Genomic DNA, 24,860 nt, shown 5'->3' with positions numbered 1-24,860 from the left:
GCCACTGTGCATGGGTTATATAGGTGTATTTCCTAAAAATCAAGTTGTTGAAGTTAGCGCATTGTGGTGTCGTCTCCCTTCCGTCCGTGTTTGTTGGCGCTTAATTTGCTTTAAGTTTACCAACCCCCAAGAAATGACAATCTTTTAGTGTGCATCAATTTTGAAATGTTGATTTTAAGAAGGATCATTAATTTTGCTTTATTGTGCCGATTGAAAAACTGGCATAACGATCCTACTGGCAGCTTTACAATATTATTACGATATCATCGAGCGATGCTCAAGAGACGACACGCCACGAGAACGAAGAAGTTGGTCGGTGCCCATGGCATGTGCGAATGTCAGCCTGGCTGCCTGGCTCCAGTGTAAATAGCATGTAAATAGCATGTTTCGTCTTTATCTTTCCACACGTAAACATTTCTGGTGGAGGTCAGGGATCCCCGTCCTCACCACTGAACTCCGCAGTGGTCGGCACACCGAGCTTGTCACCATGCCTCCCGGTGACGAGCCCGCCTCTGCATCGGCTTCGGCTTGTCCGACTGCTCCAATCGTCACGGTTGCCCCAAATCGTGACCCAGGTGTGTTCTCTGGCCTGGAGGGACAGGATGTCGACGACTTGATAAAGCTCTATGAACACGCCAGCGCTAATAACAGGTGGGACCCAACGATTATGCTCGCCAATGTCATCTTGTATCTCAGTAGCACCCCACGCGTGTGGCACCAAAAACATTATGACGAAATAACCAATTGGCACAAACAGCTACCCGATGTGTTCGGCGACCCCATTGGACGCAAGGCTGCCGCGAGAAAGGCTCTTGCGTCTCGTTTTCAGTCATCTACAGAGGCATGCGTTTCCTACATCCTTGACGTCTTGGCTCTATGCCGTAAAGGTGACGATAATATGTCCGCAGCAGGTAAAGTGGCACATGTGCTAAAAGGTACCACCAACGACGCTTTCAATTTGCTTGTTTTCGGCAACGTCTCGACTATCAACGCCATTATAAAAGAATGCCGTCGCCTTGTACAGGCTAAGAGCCGCCGTAGCTCACATCACATTGCGCGGCTACCCAACAATTCTGCTACGTCGACATGTGAGGGTTGACCGCGTCAAGACCACCACCTTTGACGACGTCACCCGTATTGTTAGCCGCGAACTCGAGGCCGCCTGTTCACAACCTGCTCCACGACGCCTCCCGATCCGCCAGCAACCACCATCGCGATGATTCAGGCTGTCATCAGACAGGAATTTGAAAACATTGGTCTGAGCACCACGTGTTCCACGTCTCTACCCAGCGTTCCCCAGTTATCTAGCGGTCCTGTTCGTCCCTGGCAGTCCTTTTCTGCCACATCTCGCCGCAGCCCGTCCGAATGGCGTACCCCTGATGACAGGGTGATCTGCTTCCACTGCTGTCGCATCGGCCACGTCACCCGTCACTGCCGAAACCGATGGCCACCACCTCCTCGGACTTACGCCGCCACTTATTCTCGCAAATTTGGACCTTCTGTGCCCTATGCCACCCGCCATGAACACACTACCGCTGATGCCCCTGCTCCGAACCTTCGCTACAGCCGCTCGCCCTCACCTCGACGCCACCAGTCTCGTTCGCTCAAGCCCCACCACTTCTCTTCGCCGCCTATCGCCTCCCGGGCCCAGCCAGGAAACTAGGCACTGCAGCTTCTGGAGGTGAAACTGCGTTGTCGACCCTGCCCTCAAATCCTCTACGCACGTTACCTACTAACCGAAACATTGTTGACGTTGACGGCTATCCTGTCACCGCACTCATCGATACAGGAGCACATCTTTCTGTTATGAGGGCTGCATTCCGACGACGACTGAACAAGCTCCTCACCCCAGCGTCGACACCCCTCGTCCACGTCGCGGATGGCGGTACTGTGCCTATCATCGGCATGTCTACGGCACGTGTAAGCATCGCCGGCCGCCACACTCCTGTCCTCTTCGCCGCAATTGCTCATTGCCCCCATGACCTCATTTTCGGCCTCAATTTTCTCTCCGTCCAGTCTGCTCTTATTGAGTGCTCTTCCAGTACCCTTCGCCTTGAGCTGCCGATGCTCGCTGAACATTCTGACGCACCCCACTGCCGCTTACGCTCTATCGGCTTTCTTCGCCTGCCGCCAATGTCCATAGCCTACATTGAACTGTTGTCTTTCCCACCAGTTCCTGATGGCGAGTACCTCGTCACTGCCCTGCCCGACATCCCACTACAGTATGACGTCACCGTGTCTCACAGTATAATTACTATTACTGCGAACCCCACTCACATGCTTGTCTGTAACTTTGAATTGGCAAAGCAAATTCTACCGCAAGGTATTTGCCATGCCACAATTGATTGTCTCGGCAACCAATACGTGGCAGCGTTATCGACCGATGGTTCTCGCGAGCTTAAGATGCCCCTCGCGCCAGCCTTGGGCGTCGATCCCAACATAAAGAAAATAGTTGCGACGGACCTGTCCTCTACGCAGGCTGAAAACCTTTGCGGAGTATCATCGTCCAACCACGATATTTTTGACTTCGACGATCGCCCTTTAGGCCAGGCGCTCGCGGTCAAGCATCGGATTCTCACTGGCAATGCTGCGCCTATTCACCGACGACCGTATCGAGTTTCTGTGTAGGCACGCCGAGAATTCAAGATGAAGTGAACAAAATGCTTGATAAAAAAATCATTGAGCCTTCATCGAGTCCGTGGGTGTCACCTGTGCTGTTGGTTAAGAAGGACTGCATGTGGCGCTTCTATGTAGGCTACCGTCATCTGATCAGCATTACAAAGAAGGACGTCTACCCGCTTCCACCTATAGACGACGCCCTTGACTGTCTGCACGGTTCCAGCTATTTCTTCTCTATTGATCTTCGTTCGGGATATTGTCTGATTGCTGTTGAGGATATGAGCAGAGAAAAACCGCGTTCATCACACCTGATGGCCTATACCAATTTTAAGTAATGCCATTTGGATTATGCACCGCCTCTGCCACCTTTTCAGCGTATGATGGACTCCTTGCCCCAAAGGTTTCAAATGGTCCACATGCCTCTCCTACCTCGACGACGTCATCGTCTTCTCGCCAACGTTCGACACTCACCTTGAGCGTCTCACAACTATACTTGATGTATTTCAGAAGGCGAAGCTGCAACTTAGCTTGTCCAAATGTCGTTTCAGCCGCCGCCAAATTACTGTTCTGGGCCACCTGATTGACGCTTCCGGAGTGCAGCCTGATCCCGACAAAACTCGCGCTGTCGGAGACTTTCCGGTTCCGAAGACAGCAGCAGACATTCGAAGTTTTGTAGGGCTGTGCTCGTAGTTTCATCCTTTTGTTCCAGATTTTGCGACGACTGCTAGGCCCCTAACTAATCTTGACAAGGGAGGCGTACAATTCTTGTGGGGTACTACAGAAGCCGCCGCCTTCGCTCGTCTCGTCACTCTTCAAACCTCACCACCTATTCTCGCCCACTTCAACCCTGATGCCCCTACAGAATTACGTACAGATGCCAGCGGTCATGGCGTAGGTGCCATCTTAGCCCAGCGTCAGCGTGGCAAGGATCGCGTTATTACTTTCGCGAGCCGCCTTCTAGCACCATCGGAGCGCAACTATTCTATTACGGAACGCGAATGCCTTGCTGTTGTCTGTGTGGCTGCGAAGTTCCGTTCTCACCTTCACGGTCGCCTTTTTTCCGTGGTAACTGACCATCATGCTCTCTGCTGGCTCTCATCGCTAAAATATTCTACAGGCCGGCTTGGTCGATGTTCTTTGAGGCTACAGGAATTCTCATATCCCGTAGTGTACAAGTCTGGCCACCTGCACCAAGACGCTGACAGTTTCTCGCGTTACCCTGTTTATGACTCTGACTCCTCCAATATTGCCACTGCGTCTTACGTATTCTCTGTATCCCAGCTGCTTCATTTTGCCGACGAGCAACGCTGTGACGCCTACATCAGAACACTCATCGACTGTTTTGAACACTCTCCGGCCGATGCTGCTCTACGCCTCTTCGTCCTCCGCGACGGTACTCTGTTCCGTCGTAACCTTCATCCAGACGGTTGTGAGTTTCTGCTTGTGATAACTAAACACCTCCACTCCACCGTTCTAGAAGAGCCTCACCACGCACCTTTCGTCTGGGTCGCTCCACACGTAACAATATGATTTATTACAGGCTACCTAAGAGAAGCGTGCTTTGAAGCCTAAGGAGAGCCATGCCTGCAATGGAGATGCAGCCGTTTTTAAGTTTGCCCCCTGTCCTTTCACATGCAAGCACTATATCAACATGACGTCAAAGGTAATGATATGTGACACAACATTGCTCCGCAGAATATTATTAAAAGTGCTGTGTTAAACATGGGTCAGGATACATTGTGGGTGGGATTCAATGGACTTTCAGCGTCCTTTCAATGTTGACGTTAAGTACAGCTCCGACAATATTGCAACGGGCTTTCCCTCTTGACATGCAACGCATGTCAAAAATGTTTCGATGGATTTCAATACCGACATGCAACGCGTCAACAATGCTTTAATAAAACTTCACCATTTACATTAAACATGTTTTGGACAGATCAATAATTTGTCCAACGAAAATGTCTCAATGGGGTTTATACAAGATATCCTGGGCCCATCAGCGATCGTCAAGATCTTCCTCAGTGGTGCTTCAACAACACCACGATGTACTTTCGATGGCATTTATGGACGCTGGCCAAGAATATTTCAATAACTAGTCAAAATTTTTTTCTGTAAAGGAAGGTTGTGTTTTATGCCATATATAGTGACGAAATGCCTGAACGACGTGAAATATGAGGTAGTGCCAGGTGGTGAAAGCTGCATGCGGTCCCAGAATACCCAGCCGAAAGAGTGCATGCGGTCACATGAAGTCGTACCTGTACATGTTCCTTATGTTATAATGTTTTATGCAGTGAAGTTACGCATCGGTACGATGCATTTTTTTTCTATGGAAGGCAACTGCCCCGTCTATAGGGCAATAACAACAATGAGATGTATCGGAAATTTACAAAAAAAACAATAATTGACTTACAGACGATAATAAATAATTCTTATTACTGTACCTCATAGCCAGTCTTTCTTATCATCGCGTCAATATGCTGGAATGCTCGTTCTTTCAACCGAATACAGGAGTGCTAACCACCATAGCGGTGACGCTAACACTGACACAGACGTATGTAGGCTTAGCTTAAGCAAATCTATGGTGGAAAAAACAGGCATGGCACGGATACAGCCAAGAAAGCTCCAAATGCAATCATGCGCATTTCAACCTGCCAGGTAACAACTTCAAAGGATTTCGTATCTACAGTCACATTTTAGTTCTCATAGATCTAAAAAATATACAAGATTGCATCCCATCCTGAAGTTCGATGCACTGCAACCACCAGTCAGAAATGTTTCGAAGGCAGCTCTACAACCTGTTCATTATAATATTGACCAGAATATTGACACGTGAACTCTTTTATCTATTACGGGTGAGTGCTTTTACCGTCCCCGAAATGCTATCACTAAGTGTGGGACGCGCCTGCATGTATTGGAAGTTTCTGGAATGCTATCGATGGTTATATCCGCTGTCTGTTGTCGCCGAACCTTGTGCTATCTGTTTTCATCGCGTGAGGCGAATGGTGTAGAACATTGTGGAAGACACACGGGCGCGCGGGTCCCAGCGATTAGTCTGGAACATTCGACGACTGCTGTATAAAAGCCGACCCGCTTGACCCGCTCATCAGATTTTCGACGATCGCCGACTGTGTTCGCCGTTGTCGCCGTTCTAATGCTATCTTCGGCTGGTCGTTTCTGAGCACTCTGGAGCGCTCTCGCGAGCGGCGTCGTCTTCGGCTGGTTGAAAGAGGGTGCGCGCCCTGCGTTCGGCTGGTTCTTCTCGATTGTTCTCCTCTATCTTAGAGCGCTCTGAGGCGCTCCGAGCTCTGTCGTTGGAGCAGTCATCGAAATTGAAACGTCATCGCAGCGCCGCGTCGCTGCTGTTGGCGACGGCACACCGTAACCTTGGCAACCTAGGCCACTGCATGCTGGCGTCTCGACGAACGTTCGTCCCGCCGGCACGTCCGCTGGTTTTTCCGGCAGCGCCGGGAGCTCTGGATAGGCGAAACATCGGACGTTGGCAGTAGTCACGTGGTTTCGCATCAGCAATTTCCTCCTCCGAGAGCGAGTCGCACGTTCGGCTTGCGCGCTTGTCGCCTACCTTTGAGCTCGGGAAACGACCGATCTACCCGACTCTGCTTCGGGGCATACAGGCGACCAGTCGAAGATACCATTAGAGTGTAGCCTGTTCATGAGAGCACAAGTTCGCCCAATAGAACGCTAGTTTTGCCTTTCTCAGTTTGGCTGCTTTCTTCACCGTCTCTACCACGTTACAATATAAAAGCAGCCCTTAGCTTTTATGGTGTTATACCTATTCGGAGGGGTGCTAGGAATATCGGGAAACACAAACATTTTTTTTGCACACAAGCCAGTTCTTACTTATATCTCACAATAATTTACTCTCAACTTGCGTTAAATTGTAGTGCCAATCTTTTTTCATTTTATATGATATATTCATTGGCTTTCTGACCTCCTGCTTCCTGAACGTCCAGCAAGACCATATATTCATACTCATCGCATTCATTTCTCAGTTGCATTTTCACTCTTAACCAGTGAGCTGATGACAGTGCTTTCTTTAAATTATTCTATTGTTTATTTTTCTGCTGCCCAGAGCCCGCGTACTTTTGCTGAAGGAAAGATAGGGCATACCGCAATGAAGAACATTTACTCGTGAAACATTTCAACTAATTTATGTCAAAAGTCGGCAATATAAGTAAGTTATCAAGCAGTGACTGTGAGGCAAGATGTAATCACTATGCAAAGAAAAAAAAGTAGAGTAGTAGAATGTGGACGATATGCTGGCGCCTCAACGCCGCTGTTAAGAAGGTAGCTGCTTTTTCGCCCACGTATGCGCTATTTTCAGATGCTATACGCAAGGCACCAATGAGCTCGCTCAATGTAAATGCTTTGCTTCTTTCCAGATCATTGATCTCTCCGCGTCGCCAGCACATACGCAGGTGCAATGTACTTGCAATTTCGCATCACCGCTACATTTTATCTAATGTTCATACTCTCCTTGTAGCTAGGGCAATAATGCAGCGCCTTTGGAGTGCAGTGTGAGCATAAGAGCTGTCTTATCTTTCCTTTCTACCCGCCATGGTTGCTCAGTGGCTATGGTGTTGGGCTGCTGAGCATGAGGTCGCGGGATTGAATCCCGGCCACGGCGGCCCCATTTCGATGGGGGCGAAATGCCAAAACACCCGTGTACTTAGATTTAGGTGCACGTTAAAGAACCCCAGGTGGTCAAAATTTCCGGGAGTCCTCCACTACGGCGTGCCTCATAATCAGAAACTGGTTTTGGCAAGTAAAACCCCATAATTTGATTTCATTTTATCTTTCTTTTCTCCGACAGATGCGTCCTTATAAGAGTGCTTCGAGTGAAGCATAGCTGACCAAAAGAATGCGCCCCAGTCTGTATTAAATGTGACTTTATTGGAATAGTACTGACTTCGTTTGTAGATTCGATATATTGCTTGAGTTACGAGCATTTATCAATATTTATCTGACACCACCAACTGTATTCTGATGAAAGTCCAAACTGCGACCGAAGTACAAATGAACTTTTTTATAGGTAGTTTTATTTTCGTTTTCAATATTTCACGATGCCAAGAAGTGCTTCTTCTTGTTATTGATTCATTCGATGTTGCACCATTGGGTAAAATATAAACGAAAGTAAACAGAAGCGTGGGGCAAATTAGCTGTTTCAGTAAACTGACAAAATACGTTACATAAAAGTTGTAGAAGCAATATTTTCGAAGATGTTTATATACTTATGGAAGAAAAAGTGCGAGTGAGGGAAGCAAAGGCAAATTCATAGGCGGTGAAAACGCCGGAAGACAAGTTTCTAGCCACTTGGAAACCAACCACGTTAGGTAACATATTGTATATCCCAAATTCTTATTGCAGTGAAGACTTAACGAGAAACCACTATAATTAGTTATTTTCAACTGAGCTCTTGTGTACGCCTTGTAGTTAAAAATAGGATATTTTTTCGAACACAATTCGCACTATATTGTAAGCGTGCCCTGGAAGTTCCACACTTCATTAAGAAGGTTGCTGTGGCCAGAAGGAAGCTTGAGGAATAAGTCATCTGTCACCAGCCTCCATACAACATTGGGCTGAAAACGAAAACAAACATTCATTAGAATGACAATGTCTGGAAATGTTTTTTTTTTCTAAATGCTCAGCGAAACTTCTCCGTAAAACTAAAACGCGCCTTCAGAGCAAACTTATGATGGTTTTGGCGCCATTATTCGGACAGCAAAACACCCATGTAAAAGAACGACAGCTGAAGTAAAATGAACCGCATAAGCAAATATTTTGCAAATAATATATGTCAGTGCAAAGAGATAAACCTTGTATTATTTGTGACAACACAATGAGAAGAATACCATGTGACACGTAGTGGCTCGTTTAGATGACTCATCAGGTTACGGAGTAGGTATAAGACAGCCCTTAAGTCATGAGAGCATCCCTGTCTGCACTAACGAGTCAATTTATGGACACTCTAAACTTCCATATTACCAGAGATATATTTGCACTCAATAATGATATTATGTCTCACACTCTTCATTAGTAACATGAAATCCTGAATCCACTGCAGTTCCTCGGAATCGTACAATTATCGTCTTTATTCAAATAAGTTCAGGTGAAATACTCAAGTTGAATGCAATATTAAGTTCTATGACAAAAAACTCCCAATGCAACTCCCCCTTTTCTCACAATAGCACCGTAATAAAAAATAACCATTATCATTCAGTCTATACGAAAAATCTACACTGTTGAAGAGCAGTTTACCAGTGATTGGACCTAACCAACTCCGCTGTCTTTCTTGTGCAGTCACACTAGCATCTCAGCGAACCAGAAGGCTAGCGTATGGCACAGCCAAACCGAATTAACCGACAAAACGAAGAGCTGAGATGTTTACGAAATAAATTTTACGTAATTTGCGCGGACATTAGAAGGTTCCGAATGTTTCGTGTTAGATTAGCGTTACTATAGCAGCGTGATACAATGCAATAAACTGTTGCGAACACGGAGGCAAATTTTCATTTTCAAATGCAGCTCCTCGCTGTTATCAGTTCGCATCAAAGGCCACTGCATTTTCCAGGAATTGTTGATTCTGTTGCTAAATGTTGTCAGTGGCTTAGCTAGACAGCCATTCATTCTACTCCGAAGTCCCTCACAAGGATCCGATTCTTGCATGCTGTAACCCTTCCAGTCGTGCCCGTGCCGGCGTCAGAACACTTTCCTTGTTGTGTGAGGGCTTTTAGCGGCAAATACTTCTTTCAGCAAATATCTATTATGCCATGTATCAGCTCCTAATCAGCGTAAAAGGCTCTATAACCATTTAGCCACTTTCGTAATCTACTCTTTTGCAAGATAGAAAACGCTTAGCTTTATCCATTTTCTTTGAGTGCTTCGCAAGTTGCTATTATACTCAAGTATCTACCGCCTCCAGAATATTGGCACAATAAACGGCCGTTCACTTGGAACTGACTGCTTGCCTTTTTCTCTCGTGACAGACTGGTGGAGGCGCCGGGTACGTACCCACCCTATGCCTACTGGTCCTTAAGCAGAAGCTACCAACGCGAGTACCTCGGATGGCAGAAATCATTCGAAGCAGGCGTCGCTTCCTAGGTCTTCCAGCATAATGCCCTCCCCTGGCAACGTTTGTGAGGAAGATGTCAACAACAACCGCAAGCGAAACCGAAGGGTTCCCAAATGGTGCGGTAGCATGCATTGTTTACGCGCCTCGCAAACCTAGCCCGTTTCACGGCGACGCCTTTCAGGACGTTGAAGACTGGCTGGACCATTTTGACCGGGTCGCCGCCTTTAATGAGTGGGGTGGTCGCTGTGTGTTGAAGAACGCCTACTTTTCTCTTTTAGACGTGGCAAGAGAATTACGAAGCCTCCATTAGCAGCTGGCAGGAGTTTTACCGACTGCATTGCGAAGCCATCAGCACCCCCGAAAGGAAAGAAAGACCCGAGCAGGCAATGTCTCGATGTTCCAAGTGCTGAACGAAACCATCACCATGTTCGTCGAAGACATTACGCGATTTTTCCGTCGGGCCAGCCCACTAATGCCAGAAGACAAGATCCGTCTGTTAATGCAAGGCGTAAAATAATCGCTTTTCGCGGGCCTCCTGCGCGATCCTCCTACAACAGTGTCTCAGTGCGTTCGTGAGGCAACAGTCCTGGAACGTATGCTTCTGCAGCGGCTCTCGCAGTATGAACGCCAGACCACCATGACTGCTGCATGCTCTCTCATACCTTCAAATGATGACAGGGAGTCCCTTACCGAACTAATACGGCAAATTGTTCGAGAAGTTGGAGAAGAACTTAGACATCGGATCCGGCACCTCCGAGTGCCGTGGTTCTTATGGACGTCATTCGGGAGGAAATCGGCAAAGTGGTTGATCCCTGGGCACCAACACGTACCGAAACCCCCCCGTTCTCGTACGCGGATGCTCCTCGGGTTTGCGTGCCGTCGATGGACCCTTTCTCGCAGCCTCCTGCTGGGATTCCTCGACGCTTCCCAAGTCCAATCCATTGCAAGAATCTGCAAGCAGCCTTTGATACTGGTCCGCGCATGTCTACAGTATGGCGCGCCTCCGACAACAGTCCGTTGTGCTACCGCTGTGGGGAGGCTGGTCACATGTATCGCGACTGCCAGTACCGACGGATTGGTCTGCGGGGACGCCATCCGGACGCCCGTTGCCCGCGCTATAGCGAACGCTCGCACGAAATCGAGGAGTACTTTGAAAGTAACCCGCTTCCTCCTGCTTCGCAGCGAAGACAGTCACGGTCGTCATCACCTCGTCGGCACGCGTTCCCAAACCACCCTAGACCCGCCTTTGATTCCACTGAAGTCGATGGTGGAAGCCCGCGCTGGGGAAACTGAAAACGTGACCTCCAGGGGTGAGGCCGCTGTCATGCGAACCGACAAATATCCACCGCCGACACCACCCCCTCGTGAGGTACCGCTGAAGCCTTCATTCGAAACTTCCAAAAGAACTTCCGCTGCTATTACTGCTTCCCTCAACGGTTATCCGGTAATTGCACTTGTCGATACTGGAGCTGATTACTCAGTTATGAGTGCCTCACTGACCACTCGGCTAGGCGAGGTGCTGACAGCGCGGGATGGCACACATCTGATTATGGCTGGAGGACACCTCATGTCACCCATTGGAGTATACACAGCCAGACTTGCAATTTTGACTTCGACTTTCGTAGCGCCTTTCCTTTGTGCATCCCAAGTGTTCTCGGCTGGTTATACTGGGCATGTATTTTTTCCAGGAATATGGGGCGATCATTAACCTGCGGGCCTTGTTCGTGACTTTTTCTATGTTTCTTCGAATTCGAGTGTGGAGGATGAACATCCACGCGCGGCTGTACGCGTGGTCGATGCCGGCGTCACGTTACCGCCTCGAGGTGGCATCTTCGTCCTCTTTCATTGCCCCAAAAAACAAGTAGGAATACGCGTCGCCGAAGGTAACCTAACCATACTGCTGGATGAAGTCGGCGTCGCACAAGGTCTCGTAGAGTTCCAAAATGGGCAAACCATGATCCTAGTTACCATGTTCACTGGCAAATACAAGCACTGTGCGAGGCATGCTAACATGGCCTACTTTGAAACGATGGCCGATGCAATGCCTGTGCTTCGGTAACGAAAATCTCGATTCCGGAACCCAGCGATGTGGACTTGACCAGTCACATCAATGTCAGCCCACAGCTAGACTAACCAGAATAAAAGAGGCTCCTTACTCTGATATCGTCATTTAGCGACTGTTGCGCCACCACGTCGAAGGTCAAGCATACTCCTTTAACCAAACACACAATGATCACTGAACCGACCGTCCAACCTGTTCAACACGCTTATCGCGTGGCACAGAGAAAACAGCATGCAAACCGTCATCATGTTAAACCATTAGGGACCTGTTTCTTTTTTTTTCTTGCTATCTTGAAAAAAATCTAATATATTACCTTACCTTTATGCTAGTAATCCACATGCAAAAGATTATTGCTCTTGCCTAATTAGTTTTCGAAATATAGCCCGTGACCATATGGTCACACTGGGCCCTTACGTTACAGCAAAATACGCGAAGTGAAAAACATTTATTTCAAGCCATAAAACGTCGCAAAAAACATACATAGCGAATAGTCGAGCACTTATTTAGTGTGATATGGTTTAAATCATGGAATACACATGCCGACGTCATACTTTGTGCATTTTGTGTGCACCGCATTGTTGCAATTTTCTCATGCACACCTCCACCTCTTGCCATTAGACTTGGTCATACCGTGTACCAGTCGGGGCATCACCAGTATTTGGAATTCTGCGTTGACCAGGTCCTCTAGGCTTATTGTCCCATCCCATCAGGTAGCTTTGTGCAATTTGCCTGCGGAATTCCACCTGCGTGACGTTGAGCCCTGTGCTACGAATGAGCGTCCAAGTGGTGCTGATAGATACATTACAAAGTGAAAATCAGCCGCCACCACTTTTTGCCATGGATTGCAATCCTGTAGGCGCCTGCATTTGCATCCATCTCGTCCGTACTTCCCATAAATCTTGTACAGAGCAAGAGTGTTTGGACGGGCCACATTGATTCGCTACTTCTGAACACGAGTGTACCTGTCTGCAGATGACATTGGCTCTACGCCGTGAATGGTGCTTACGATCGTTACTACAGAATTGTCCATCCAGCGGACAACAATTATCCCATTGTCACTCAGCACGGGCTCTTCGTGCCCGCGGGGTTGGCGCTTGACGAATTCTGGTCGAGCGATAGGGCATTCTTTGGGAACATGGTTCTACTTCACTGTGCCCGTGCTTTCGTAGCCCTGTGCCTTGAGATACCTGAGTGGCTGCATGCTTGTGAATAAATTATCAAAATAGAAAAAGAAAGGAAGGTCGTGCGTCTCTGCTGCGAGTTCATCCACCATTCGGAGAAGTGGCACCGCTGCTTTTCCGAAGTCCTTTTCATATTTTTCAGATGTTCCGCGATCCCCTGCTTGCCTTGATACACGTTGAAGTTTACAAGGTATCCGTTCTTGGCATTTAGGCACCATACTTTATCCCCAAAGCGGATAAGCTTTCCGCGTATGAACTGTTTACAGTCATGATGACCATAATGCTCAATCATACTTTCGTCATAGCTCAGGTTACGCACAGGTCGAAAGTGTTCCAGAAACCTTGCTTTCAATAGTGCCATCAATGAACGCAACTTTGTTAACTTGTCACTAAGTGATAGGCTTGCATTTCGCTCAGTGCAGGAATCTCATTATCTGAACGAAGCGATTTCTTCGCATAGCATTGTAGGCCATCGTGTTGCGCATATCCATGCCGTTGTCCCAATAGAACTTTTGATCTGGCAAGCGGTTATAGCCGGACAAAACAAGTACTCCAAGAAAACTTATCTTTATTCTTCTTTGGTAACCTCCGGATCAGGCATATTCAATATAACGCATACTTTCTTGTTTTTTCGACTAGCAGCTCCACGACGGCTTCGTCAAAAAAGAGTTCGAACAACTCAATAGGGGAAAATTCCATGTAAGCAACAAAGTTTGGGCCGGGAAATATGCCAAGGCTCTTCTGGAGATCACCCTTCGTCCAGTTAGAAGCAGTGGATAATTTCGCAGGAATGGCCGCATCAACTACAGCAGAAGAAACGTCTGATGTTCCGTCACTTTGCCCGCCGGGGTCATTGGGGTCCGACTCGCATCCACCAATGCGGCGTCCGTCAGAGAAAACAGTTTCAGCGCCGGCTCATAGCTGCCGTCCGCTTAGATTGTCAATGAGCCCGTCTGAGTCTTCATCGGCCGAGTCTTCATCCAAATAGGTGCTAGCCTCTGGCGGCTCGATATAAATCACTGACACGTCGTCCTCTTCCTCTTCGAGTATCTTCGCTATTTCTTCCAAAATCTACCTATTCAGACAATAAAATAACAAATAACCACTGCGGGAACGCGCAAGCAGCCGTGCAAGAGATCAGAATGCAGTTTAAAAAATAAAATAAAAAGTTAGGTATCCTAAAGGCCCAGCGTGACCATATGGCAACGCACAAGATATCGTACTCGTTCATGGATAAATCAAACGTAATTCTTTCACAAATTCTCGTCGAAGGTCACATATTCAAAGAGCAATATGGAGGTAACGATATCCGACTATTATTTAAACGATTAGAGAGAAAAAAACACTTAACCTTTGGAGCGAGGCACCGCGACGCTACTCGCAGAGCAACACTTATTCCCGCCTTTGCGAGGGGCTCCCACAAAATGACTGACAGCTGCTGACACTTCGTATCCATAAAGGAAACTCTAATCTGTCAATCAGCATGTCAACGGCAATTTTGGTGCCATTTTGTTAACCTAAATAATTGAAATCCACTGTGCATACTAACGTGACTCTATAGTCACGCTGGTCTTTAATGGGTTTTGAACAAATGCTAGATGATGATGCCATTCAACTATCGACAAGTACTCGGGCTTCACCTGTTGCATTAGTAAAGAAGAAAGGCGATTCACTACGATTCTGTGTCGATATATCGCAAATTGAAAAAGATCACAAAAAAAGACGTTTACCCACTTCCTCGGACTGACGACTTTTTGGATCGCCTGCGACCTGCCCGTTACTTTTCCTCAATGGATCTGCGTAGTGGATACTGGTGGATTGAAGTTGACGAACCGTACCAGGAAAAAACGGCGTTTATAACACAGGATCGTCTTTGTAAATTTAAGGTCCTCCCTTTTCGATTGTGATCTAATCCGTGCACAGTTCAACGCAAGATGGACACAGTCTTAACTTACCTTAAGTGGCAATCGTTCTTAGTCTACTTAGAAGATGTAGTTTTTTCCACCACCTTTAACAACACATCTAGCGGCTTGAGGCGGTTCGAGCCATTCGCACCGCCCGCATGTCTCTGAAGCCGGACAAATTTCACTTTGGCGGCAAGAAGGTCAAATTTCTAGGTCATATTGACACGCGTACATGTTTGTCTTTATCGGGCGGCACATTTCACCGCATAACAGATTCATCTTAAAACTTTTTGTGCTCAAAAAAACAGGGATGAAGAGTAGGGGCAAAACAAGGACGAGCGCTTTCTAACAACTGGTTTTATTCTTGAAGAAATACCTGCCAAAATACCCACAGATCTGCGCGATCTAGTCAACAGAGCACGCCTATAGCGCATATGATATCCGCTGATCTGCGCGATCAAGTCAAGAGAGCACGTCAATAGTACATATAACACTTGTGATAAACAAACGTGGACAAAAGCCACCTGGTCAACCTAAAAACAGCAAGGTGCATAAAACAACCACTTACAATAAAATGCGTTACAGATGTGATGATAGAAGCGAATTTTCTTTATCTAACAATGAAACAGAAGGATGGCTGATGTATTTTTTTATTTTTGTTTTTCAATCCAGTGTGCTTCCACAATTTCCCTAGTGGTTTGATTCCTATGCCTATACAACATGTCTGTGCTACTAAGACAAGGTGAGCAATCATGTTATTGGCAATGCATTGCCAAATGCGTACTAGGGTGACCTTTCAGACTAGCCAAGTGCTGCCTTAACCTCGTGTTAATGCCTCTCGCAGTCTGCCCTACGTACACATCACCATACGTCATAGGAATCTGATACACAACGTTCTTCGCGCAATCAATAAATTGGTTCTTGCGCGGATGTTTAACACTACATTCTCTCTTTACATCATCTTTACTTTCGAACTTCTTGTTAACCTTAGAACACACCCTACCTATTTTGTTTTTTGCCGAAAATACCACTTTTACTGCATAACTACCAGCCACATTTTTAAGTCTGTGTGAAAGGCCGCGCACATACGGAATCACTGAAATCTTGGAAGCTACATCCTTCTGCCTTTGATTCTTTGTGCATTGTCTTTATCCTTTTTAAGTTCTTTCATTAGTCTAGCGCACGACGCCATCATCACAGCGAGCGGGTACCCAGCCTTCTCAACCTATCAGCTTGCTCAAAAAATGCAATCTTTACAGTGTAGTGACATGACTTCAACAACGCTGACCGGAAACACGAAATGACTATCCCATTCCTTACAAGCCTGGGATGGTTTGAGGCATAGTTCATTAGTGGTTTTTCAGCTCGGGGTGAGAATAACCAACACACATGTTCCGGTACGAATTGCAGGTAAAATTCGGCAGTTAAAATTCCTACCGGAACTTGTGTGTTCATCATTCTCACCCCGAGCTGGAAAACCGCTAGTGAACTATGCCTCAAACCATCCCAGGCTTGTGAGGAATGAGATAGTCATTTCGTGTTTCCGGTCAGCGTTGTTGAAGTCATGTCACCACACTGTAAAGATTGCATTCTTTGAGCAAGCTGATAGGTTGAGAAGGCTGGGCACCCGCTCGCTGTAATGATGGCGCCGTGCGCTAGACTAATGAAAGAACTTAAAAAGGATAAAGGACTATGCACAAAGAATCAAAGGCAGAAGGATGTAGCTTCCAAGATTTCAGTGATTCCGTATGTGCGGTGCCTTTCACACAGACTTAAAAAGGTGGGTGGTAGTTATGCAGTAAAAGTGGTATTTTCGGCAAAAAACAAAATAAGTAGGGTGTGTTCTAAGGTTTACGAGAAGTTCGAAAGTAAAGATGATGTAAAGAGAGAATGTAGTGTTAAACATCCGCGCAAGAACCAATTTATTGATTGCGCGAAAAACGTTGTGTATCAGATTCCTATGACGTGTGGTCATGGGTACGTAGGGCAGACTGCGAGAGGCATTACCACGAGGTTAAGGGAGCACTTGTCTAGTCTGAAAGGTCACCCTTGTACGCATTTGTCAATGCATTGCGAAGAACATGATTGCTCACCTCGTCTTAGTAGCACAGACATGTTGTATAGGCATAGGAATCAAACCGCTAGGGAAGTTGTGGAAGCACACTGGATTGAAAAACAAAAAGAAAAATGCACCAGCCATCCTTCTGTTTCATTGTTAAAGAAAATTCGCCTCTATCATCACATCTATAGCGCATTTTATTGTAAGTGGTTGTTTTATGCACCTTGCTGTTTTTAGGTTGACCAGGTGGCTTTTGTCCACGTCTTTTTATCACAAGTGCTATATGTACTATTGACGTGCTCTCTTGACTTGATTGCGCAGATCAGCGGATATCATTTGCGCTATAGGCGTGCTCTGTTGACCAGATCACGCAGATCTGTGGGTATTTAAGCAGGTATTTCTTCAAAAATAAAACGAGTTGTTAGAAAGCGCTCGTCCTCGTTTTGCCCCTACTCTTTGTTCCTGTTTGTTGGCGCACGAAAGTTTTAAGATGAATCTGTTCTAACTAGGCAGACTCGCAGTTATGCTGCATAACAGATGTTGCAACACAGCGCAGGACGCGCCTGCATCTATCGGAAGTTTCTGGAATGTTATTGATGCTTCCATCCGCTGTCTATGACCAAACCTTGTGCAATGTGATCGCATGTTGGCGCGACGAGAATAATGTAGAACTTTGTGGAAGGTACGCGGGCCCCAGCGATAACTCTCGGAAATTCGACGACTGATGTATAAAAGCCGATGCGCTTGACCCACTGATTCAAATTTCGACGATCGCCGACCGTGTTCGCCGCTATCGTTTTGCTATAAGTGTAGCCTGTTTTTATGGGCACAGGCTCGCCCAATAAAAGTTCGTTTTGTCTTTCACAGTATTGCTAATGTGTTCTACAACGTCACCGCCACGTCACAATATTGTCAGCAGTACCACTGTGCGCAATGACTCTGACAAAGCCATGGCAGTTGCTCTGTTCTTGATACCGAACACAAAGCACGATGTCCGTCAATTTTTAGGGCTTTTTGCGTTTTACCTCAGGTTTGTGCCCAATTTTTGTGAAATTGCCGAACCTTTGCAACGACTCATCAAGAACGACGTCACATTTGTTTGGAGCCCGGCACAATCCGATGCCTTCCACGACCTGCAGTGACGTCTACAGACACCACCGGTCCTTGGTATCTGTGACACCAAGGCCGACACAGAAGTGCATACTGATGCTTGTAACGCTTGTCTCGTAGCGACACTGGTACAGATTCAAGCTGGTGTTGAACGCTTTATTGGGTATGCCAGCCGAACGTTGTCTGCTGTTGAAAAAAAGGTGCTCAGCAACTGGAAAGGGATGTCTAGCAGTCGTATGGGCTATCAAGAAGTTCCGACCATACTTGCATGGACGCCCCTTCTGAGTCGTAAGCGACCACCACTATCTCTGTTGGCGGGCGAATCTCAAGCAATCTTCAGGCCGTCTGGCAAGATGGAGTCTTCGGTTGCAGCAATTCGATGTTACAATCGTCTCTAAGTATGGCCAGAAACACACGGACGCCGGCTGTCTCTCCCGCGCCCCCGTCGGACCCGCACGACTAGATACTGACGACGACTCTGGTTTTCATTGTACTCGTCGGTTTTTAAACCTAGCTCAACATCAACGCCAAGATTTCGAGCTCCCGGCCTTGTTTGAATACCTTGAAGGAAGCTGGCCACAACCCCCGTGGCAGTTCACGCCTCACTTGTCGTCTTTCTTCCTACGCGGCGACATTCTATGCAAGCGGAACTTTCACCCTATGGCGACTGTTTTCCTGCTCGTTCCTGCTCGAAGCATACTAGCCGCACAACCACGCTCTTCCTTGCTGCGCCGCGCACGGGCGCGTAGCTACCATTGAGGGTATGAGCCATTGTTCATTGCTGCGCGTCTCATATGTGGGTCTATTCTCTTTTAAGTTTGCTATGTTTGTTCTTAAGTTGCTTCTATTATGCGAAGCATACTAGCCGCACAACCACGCTATTCCTTGCTGGGCCACGCGCGGCCGCGTAGCTACCATATGACGTCATAACAGCTGCAAAAGCGAAGGCTCAACTTGTGCGCTCGCTTGCGGCCGCGTAGCTACATAGCCGGGTCTCAGCTCGTGCGCTCGCTTGCATGAGTTGTTTCTTCGTCTAGCCGAACCAAATATAGCCAAGCAACAGCAGTTCACCAGGCTAAACAGTGGTTCAACAACTAAAATAAAGGCTAGTATGCTTCGCATCCTGGGCTTAACCTTAGCTAAGCCACAGCCATTCTTTTTCTCCTTGTGACATTTCACATCTCCCCAACTTTTTTTTATATGGGGGGGGGGGGTGGCTAACTTTCGTTCAGTCACATGGAGAAGTACTCTCTCTTTTTTTTAGGGAGGGGTAATTGCACGCGCTAGTTGCGCTAGAAGCCGAGGATGAAGAAGTGTGCGTGGTAGATGCTGCAGAAACGAACAGTAAACGGCCTTTCGCTTGGAACTGACTGCTTGCCTTTTCCTCTCCTGACAATATTCACGGAAAATGCATGACATTCATTGAAGAGAGTGGGTAAGTTTATTGGTGAACTCTTTAACTTGTGATGCTGTTTCATCCAGCTAAAGATGTCCGCGTCTCCAGTAGACGCACTTGATTACTCAGTTTTGGTGTTTTTTCTCCATTCTTCAGACATTCGGCACAATTGGGAGGTTTCTATGCATTGGAAGAATCTTCTTCGTCGTCTCCATCACGAAGTCTTCATTGTTCGGATGAACGCTTTGTGAACACTCGTTATAACTTCAATCTTTCCATTTCCCCCGCTCCTGTCTCCATTCAGGCGAAAGTTGCATATTAAAATAAATAATATTCAACAAAAACAACATTAGTGGGTCGTCGCTGAGGTCAGAGTAGCAGAAAAAACTGAAAATGGCTTCATTATGTTAAACCGCCCTATAGCTTATCCACATACCTGAAACTTTTCTGTCAGCTTCTCTTTCACACTGTAGTGGATCTTCCAGAGCTCAACTTCCCTCCAACAGTTATCCGTGTTCATTGGGTCATCCATGTAGCCCCGACGGGCTATTGAGCATTCCATAACCTGGCTCGAGTCACTCATGCCGGCGTTCCCGCTGAGGCGCGCGGAGAAAAACTGCAGCGCAAGAGGCAACATCGGACAACACATCTCGAGCGCTGTGTATGTGTTATTCGTGCACCTGTTTGCGTTCTCATCTGTACGAGCTACAATGGGACTTCAAAAACATCTAGAGGACTCGCAAAAAAAAAACTATGGTTTACTCTTCATTGAAACATGCCTCTAACATCAGTCGCAATAAAAAGGTACTGCTAAATCAGCTTAACCAATTTGCGTAAGTAACTATAGTCATTCTTTTTAGAACCTGCGAAGCAGCGCAGAGCAGACGACAAAGAGGGGCATAGTAAACACACGAGACAACCACTGCGGTCGTCCTGTCCTTTAGTTGTGTTTCTTGTGTCAATCAATCAATCAATCAAATGTTTTATTTCCAACAAGCGTGTTGGGGGTCCTCCAGGCGAAAAGCTGCGACATACAGCTTGAATGTGCTTGAAGGCCCTCACATGGCAGCAGTAAAATACAAATACAATATACAAATACAATACAACGTATTGTTACAAATACAATGGGTTACATTTACAATAGTTAGAAAGATCTCATTTCAAAAATTTCTTTACAAAAATATGCTCCAGGTTGTTTTCGAGTCAAGGTATTTGTCATAACAATTTCTTTCCCAAATTTATTTAGCAGTGAAGGTAGCGTGTGTCTTAGCGACTGCATGAGGTAATTTGTACGCCTGTACGGCACTAACCACCTGTCTTTGCTGCGGGTACGCGCATCAGTTCTGTCATATTCAAGTCGTGGCGTATTTTTTAAAAATATTTGAAACTTTTCGGAGCCGAAGCAAAAAGAATGCAGTAGCCTGTATTCGTAAATGTTAGTTACTTGTATTACGTTATAACTTTCAAAAAGTTGAGCAGTAGAATGGAAATAAGGTACATTCGCTACATGTCGAAGTGCTTGTTTTTGAAGTTGAAGAAGTGCATGAAGATTACGTTTCGTGGTGGTAGCCCATACAAGCGCACAATAATTCAGATGCGATTGAACCAAGGCATAATATATGTACAACTTTACTATTTCTGGAAAAAATGACGGCAACGGGACAATGCACCTGCGGCAGATGACAATGATTTCATAATTTGTTCAATGTGATATGTCCAGTTCATATCTTCTGACAGCGTCACGCCCAATACTTTGTATTTGGTTACAATCTCAATGGGCGCTCCATCCAACAATAATTCTTCATTTAAATAAGACTGCCGGCCTCTTGCCTTGAACAATATGGCCTTTGATTTGGAGCTATTAATTGTTAGAGCGTTATCATGAGACCAACTCGACAATTTAGAAAGGATGCTGCGAGATCTTTGCAACAGATCATCAAGATCATTGCCAGAGACAAACAGGCTCGTATCGTCAGCGTATAGTACAATGGATGTGTCACTTACTATTTCAGCAATATCGTTTACATAGATATTAAACGAAATCGGGCCTAAAACGCTGACCTGGGGCACCCCTGATTTAATTTCCTTATATGAAGAGCAGTATTTTTCGATAGCAATGCACTGCGTCCGCCCAGACAGATAAGATTGAAAGAGCTGATTTGCCACGCCACGGATACCATATCCTTCTAGTTTACTTATTAAAATTTGATGACTTAAACGATCAAATGCGTTGCTATAATCAATGAATATACCCAATGTCAGTTTTCCCGCATCAATATTATTAATTATTAGTTCTTTTTGGCGTAACAAAGCTGTTTCGGTTGACCTGCCCGAGCGGAATCCGTGTTGACATTCAGAAATAATTTCATTCTTCGCAAAGAAATTGTTAATGCGAGCAGAAATCAGTTTTTCTAAACCCTTAGAAAAGGCGGATAAAATAGAAATAGGCCTATAATTCCCCAGGTCATTTCGGTTCCCACCTTTGAAAATAACTGACACCCTTGCTTTCTTCATACTTGTTGGAAAATGTCCCGATTCCATAACAAGGTTAAACACAAATGCGAGATGAACTGCGATGACATCGGTTACAAATTTTATAGGTCTGATTTGAATGCCGTCTGCATCAACAGCATTGCTGTTTTTTAAGCCCAAAAATATACGACAAATTTCGGCACCATCAGTCGGCTCGAGAAAAATGCTGTGCGTACATCTTTTAACAGTAGTACCACTGACCGTGTTATTTGATGTCGTGTAAAGAGCGCTTCTTGACACGTTTCATGGTGATTTGTCCCAAACTCGTTCAGTTGTTGACATTGCTTGTCAACCGCCGTGGTGATGTATTAGCTTTGGGGCCGTGCTGCAATGCCCTAGGATGCGGGATGAAACTCCAGCCGCGGCGGCCGCATTTCGATGGAGGCTAAGCGCAGCAAGACCGCCCGTGTGCCCTGTATTCGGCGCTCGGTAATGAACCCCGAGTCGTTAAATTTCATCCGGAGTGCCATTCTAAGGTGTGCGTAATAATCATATAGTGTTTATGGCACGGAACCCCCCCCCCAAAAAAAAAAAAACAGAGAAACTAATTGCCTGTAAATAAGTTTACTGAGTGTACGTAGCACGACAATTTCGTCACAGAAAAAAACCTCGCGGTCTTTACTTACGCCTTTGACGTGTTCCGCAGTTGTCATTGGCATGCCATCTGGAATCTTGAAACACACGCGCATAACTCCTTCGTATCGCTGCTCTCCCGGTACGAAATCCTATAAGAAAAAAAAATTAGCATGGGATTCAACGTCTCGTACAATTGGAGTGAAGAAGATGTATCCCTAATTGATTTCGGGGTAAGAATGGGGCGGTGACACTGCGCGCGGCACCATATCGCACGACATCTCTTGCGAGTGGGGTAATAGGAGCATAGGACTGCGTAGTTTTTTGTCTGCCCTACGTACGGGATCGGCCTTCACTTATAGACCATATCATCTCTGGGGTTTTCCTCCGAAAGTGGCAAGAAACAGGCATACCCAATACGGGAAGTAGGGGGCAGCTCGGCAAGAAAGAAGTCTACATATTTAACACGGATAAGCGGGCTAGTTGGTGGTAGTTATTGGAATGTATCATGTAACCGCACAAAAACAAGGGACAAAGAAGAAGCACACAAGACAAGCGCGGAAGACAGGCGCGGACAGCCTGTCTTCCGCATCAAGCATCAAGGCGAATCTAGACATAACACTATAAAAGTGAATGGGCTAATTAAGTCCTGGCGCTGAGCAAGCACGTTTGATGGCGTACAGACCATATTGCAATGACGCATCGCAGAACACGACAGGGTGACAAGCACTGAAGACCCTCGAAGTACGTCAGTTTTAGTGTAAACCAAGACTTCGTCAATACGAAGGTCGACGCCGGCCGATGCTGAGTCACTTAGGGGCGAAAGGGCAACTTACGCGGTAAATAAAGCTATGATTGAAATATGGCATAACATGAAGCTCCATCCGTTGATGATATTGTGACGGCAAATCAAATGGAAAAATGTATTTAGGTAATATATACAGAGAGAAGCCTAAATGGCGGAACAGCAACCACACGAGTGCTTCTTCGATCCTCAGCTGCATCCCCTTGTTTGCACCCTGTGCACTGTACGGGAATGACTTGTAACATATGGCCCGCGCCGTTTGGAGCGCTGTCTCACCACCTAGGGAAGGGAAATGTAGTCAGAGAAGTAGCGCTTCAAAGGGGCGACGTCCACGATATAGGTAGGTGCTACGGATGATATACCTAGGTGCTACGATAACGATATAACTAGGGGCTACGGATGATGGCAAGCTATCGAGGCGATCTCGAATGTGACTTCACTGAGCTGGCGGAGAATGGTACAAGGACCACAGTAGCGAGACAGGAGCTTTGACGACAGGCCCACGGGGTGCGGCTGCGTCCAAAGAAGGACGAAAGAGCCTGAAGAGAAGTGAATGGGTCTGTACAGGCTGTCATAGCAGGCCTTTTGCGATATCTGCGAGACAAAGAGATTATCACGTGCAATTGCCAAGCTGTTTGAGCCCGAGCAGCACAATCGCGGACGTACTATGTAGGAACATGGGAATGTGATGACAGGAGAGTCTCAACGGGCAGCGTTTGGCGGCGGCCAAACAACAAGTAGAAAGGTGCAAAACCGGTGGTGCCGTGGCTGTAGCAGTTGTGCGCGAAGGTAATAAAGCCAAATTGATGTCCCAATCACGATGATTTGTCGAAACTTGCATAGAGAACATCGTGGTCAGCGTGCAATTAAGACGTTCGGTAAGTCCATTTGTTTGTGGATGGTAGGCTATGGTTAGTTTGTGACGTGCGGGACCCAAACGAAGTTTCTCGTCAATGACTTTCGAATAAAATGAACGACCGCAATCGGTGTGCAGCTGCCGTGGCGCGCTGTGGTGGAGGATGGTATTGCGACATCAGTGGTACAGCTTGTCCACAGTGCCCGGAGTATGGCATACCGTGTAGTGTAGTCAGTGGCCAAGGCAATCCACTTTTTCCTCGTAAGAACAGCCGGGAATGGCCCAACCAGATATAGGCCCACGTGGTAGAACGGGACAGGTGGCATCTCGATAAACTGGACTGTCGGGCAACAAGGACGGGCGCTTGCGACGGTGGCAGCGCTCACAAGTAGCAACATGCCGATGTACACAATGATAAAAGCCTGGCCAGAAAAACTGACGCCGCACCGCGTCGTATGTACAGGACACTCCTAGATGTCCAGCTGTTGGGGCATCCTGTGGTTGTTGGAGCACAGTGCAACGGAGAGATTTAGGCAGAGCAAGCAAAAGTCTGACCTGTCGGAGTTTGTATTGCGGCCGTAGAAAATACCATCACGGAGCACAAGCAGGAGGAGAGATGGGTCGGATTGGTGAGAGTGTACCTGGCTGATTAGAATATGGAGCGCAAGTCTCC

At 46.7% G+C, this 24,860-nt stretch overlaps 1 protein-coding gene across 2 annotated transcripts in view; it reads right to left on the bottom strand.

Moving 5' to 3' along the window:
• Window positions 1–8,031: 8,031 nt before the first annotated feature.
• LOC135900506 (transient receptor potential cation channel subfamily M member-like 2) overlaps window positions 8,032–24,860 on the bottom strand; it is a 382,962-nt gene continuing 366,133 nt past the window's right edge. For both annotated transcript variants that reach the window (XM_070536288.1, XM_070536289.1), the window contains 3 exons: window positions 22,580–22,678; window positions 19,858–20,037; window positions 8,032–8,216 (listed from right to left, as the gene is read on the bottom strand). In XM_070536288.1, coding sequence (XP_070392389.1) covers window positions 8,106–8,216; window positions 19,858–20,037; window positions 22,580–22,678 — 390 coding nt within the window. In that variant the 3' untranslated portion in view covers window positions 8,032–8,105. The remainder of the gene's footprint in view (window positions 8,217–19,857; window positions 20,038–22,579; window positions 22,679–24,860) is intronic.

The sequence above is a fragment of the Dermacentor albipictus genome, chromosome 3, assembly GCF_038994185.2.
Source record: "Dermacentor albipictus isolate Rhodes 1998 colony chromosome 3, USDA_Dalb.pri_finalv2, whole genome shotgun sequence".
In the NCBI taxonomy this organism is placed as follows: domain Eukaryota; kingdom Metazoa; phylum Arthropoda; class Arachnida; order Ixodida; family Ixodidae; genus Dermacentor; species Dermacentor albipictus.
This window is presented reverse-complemented; position numbering and strand designations above follow the sequence as displayed.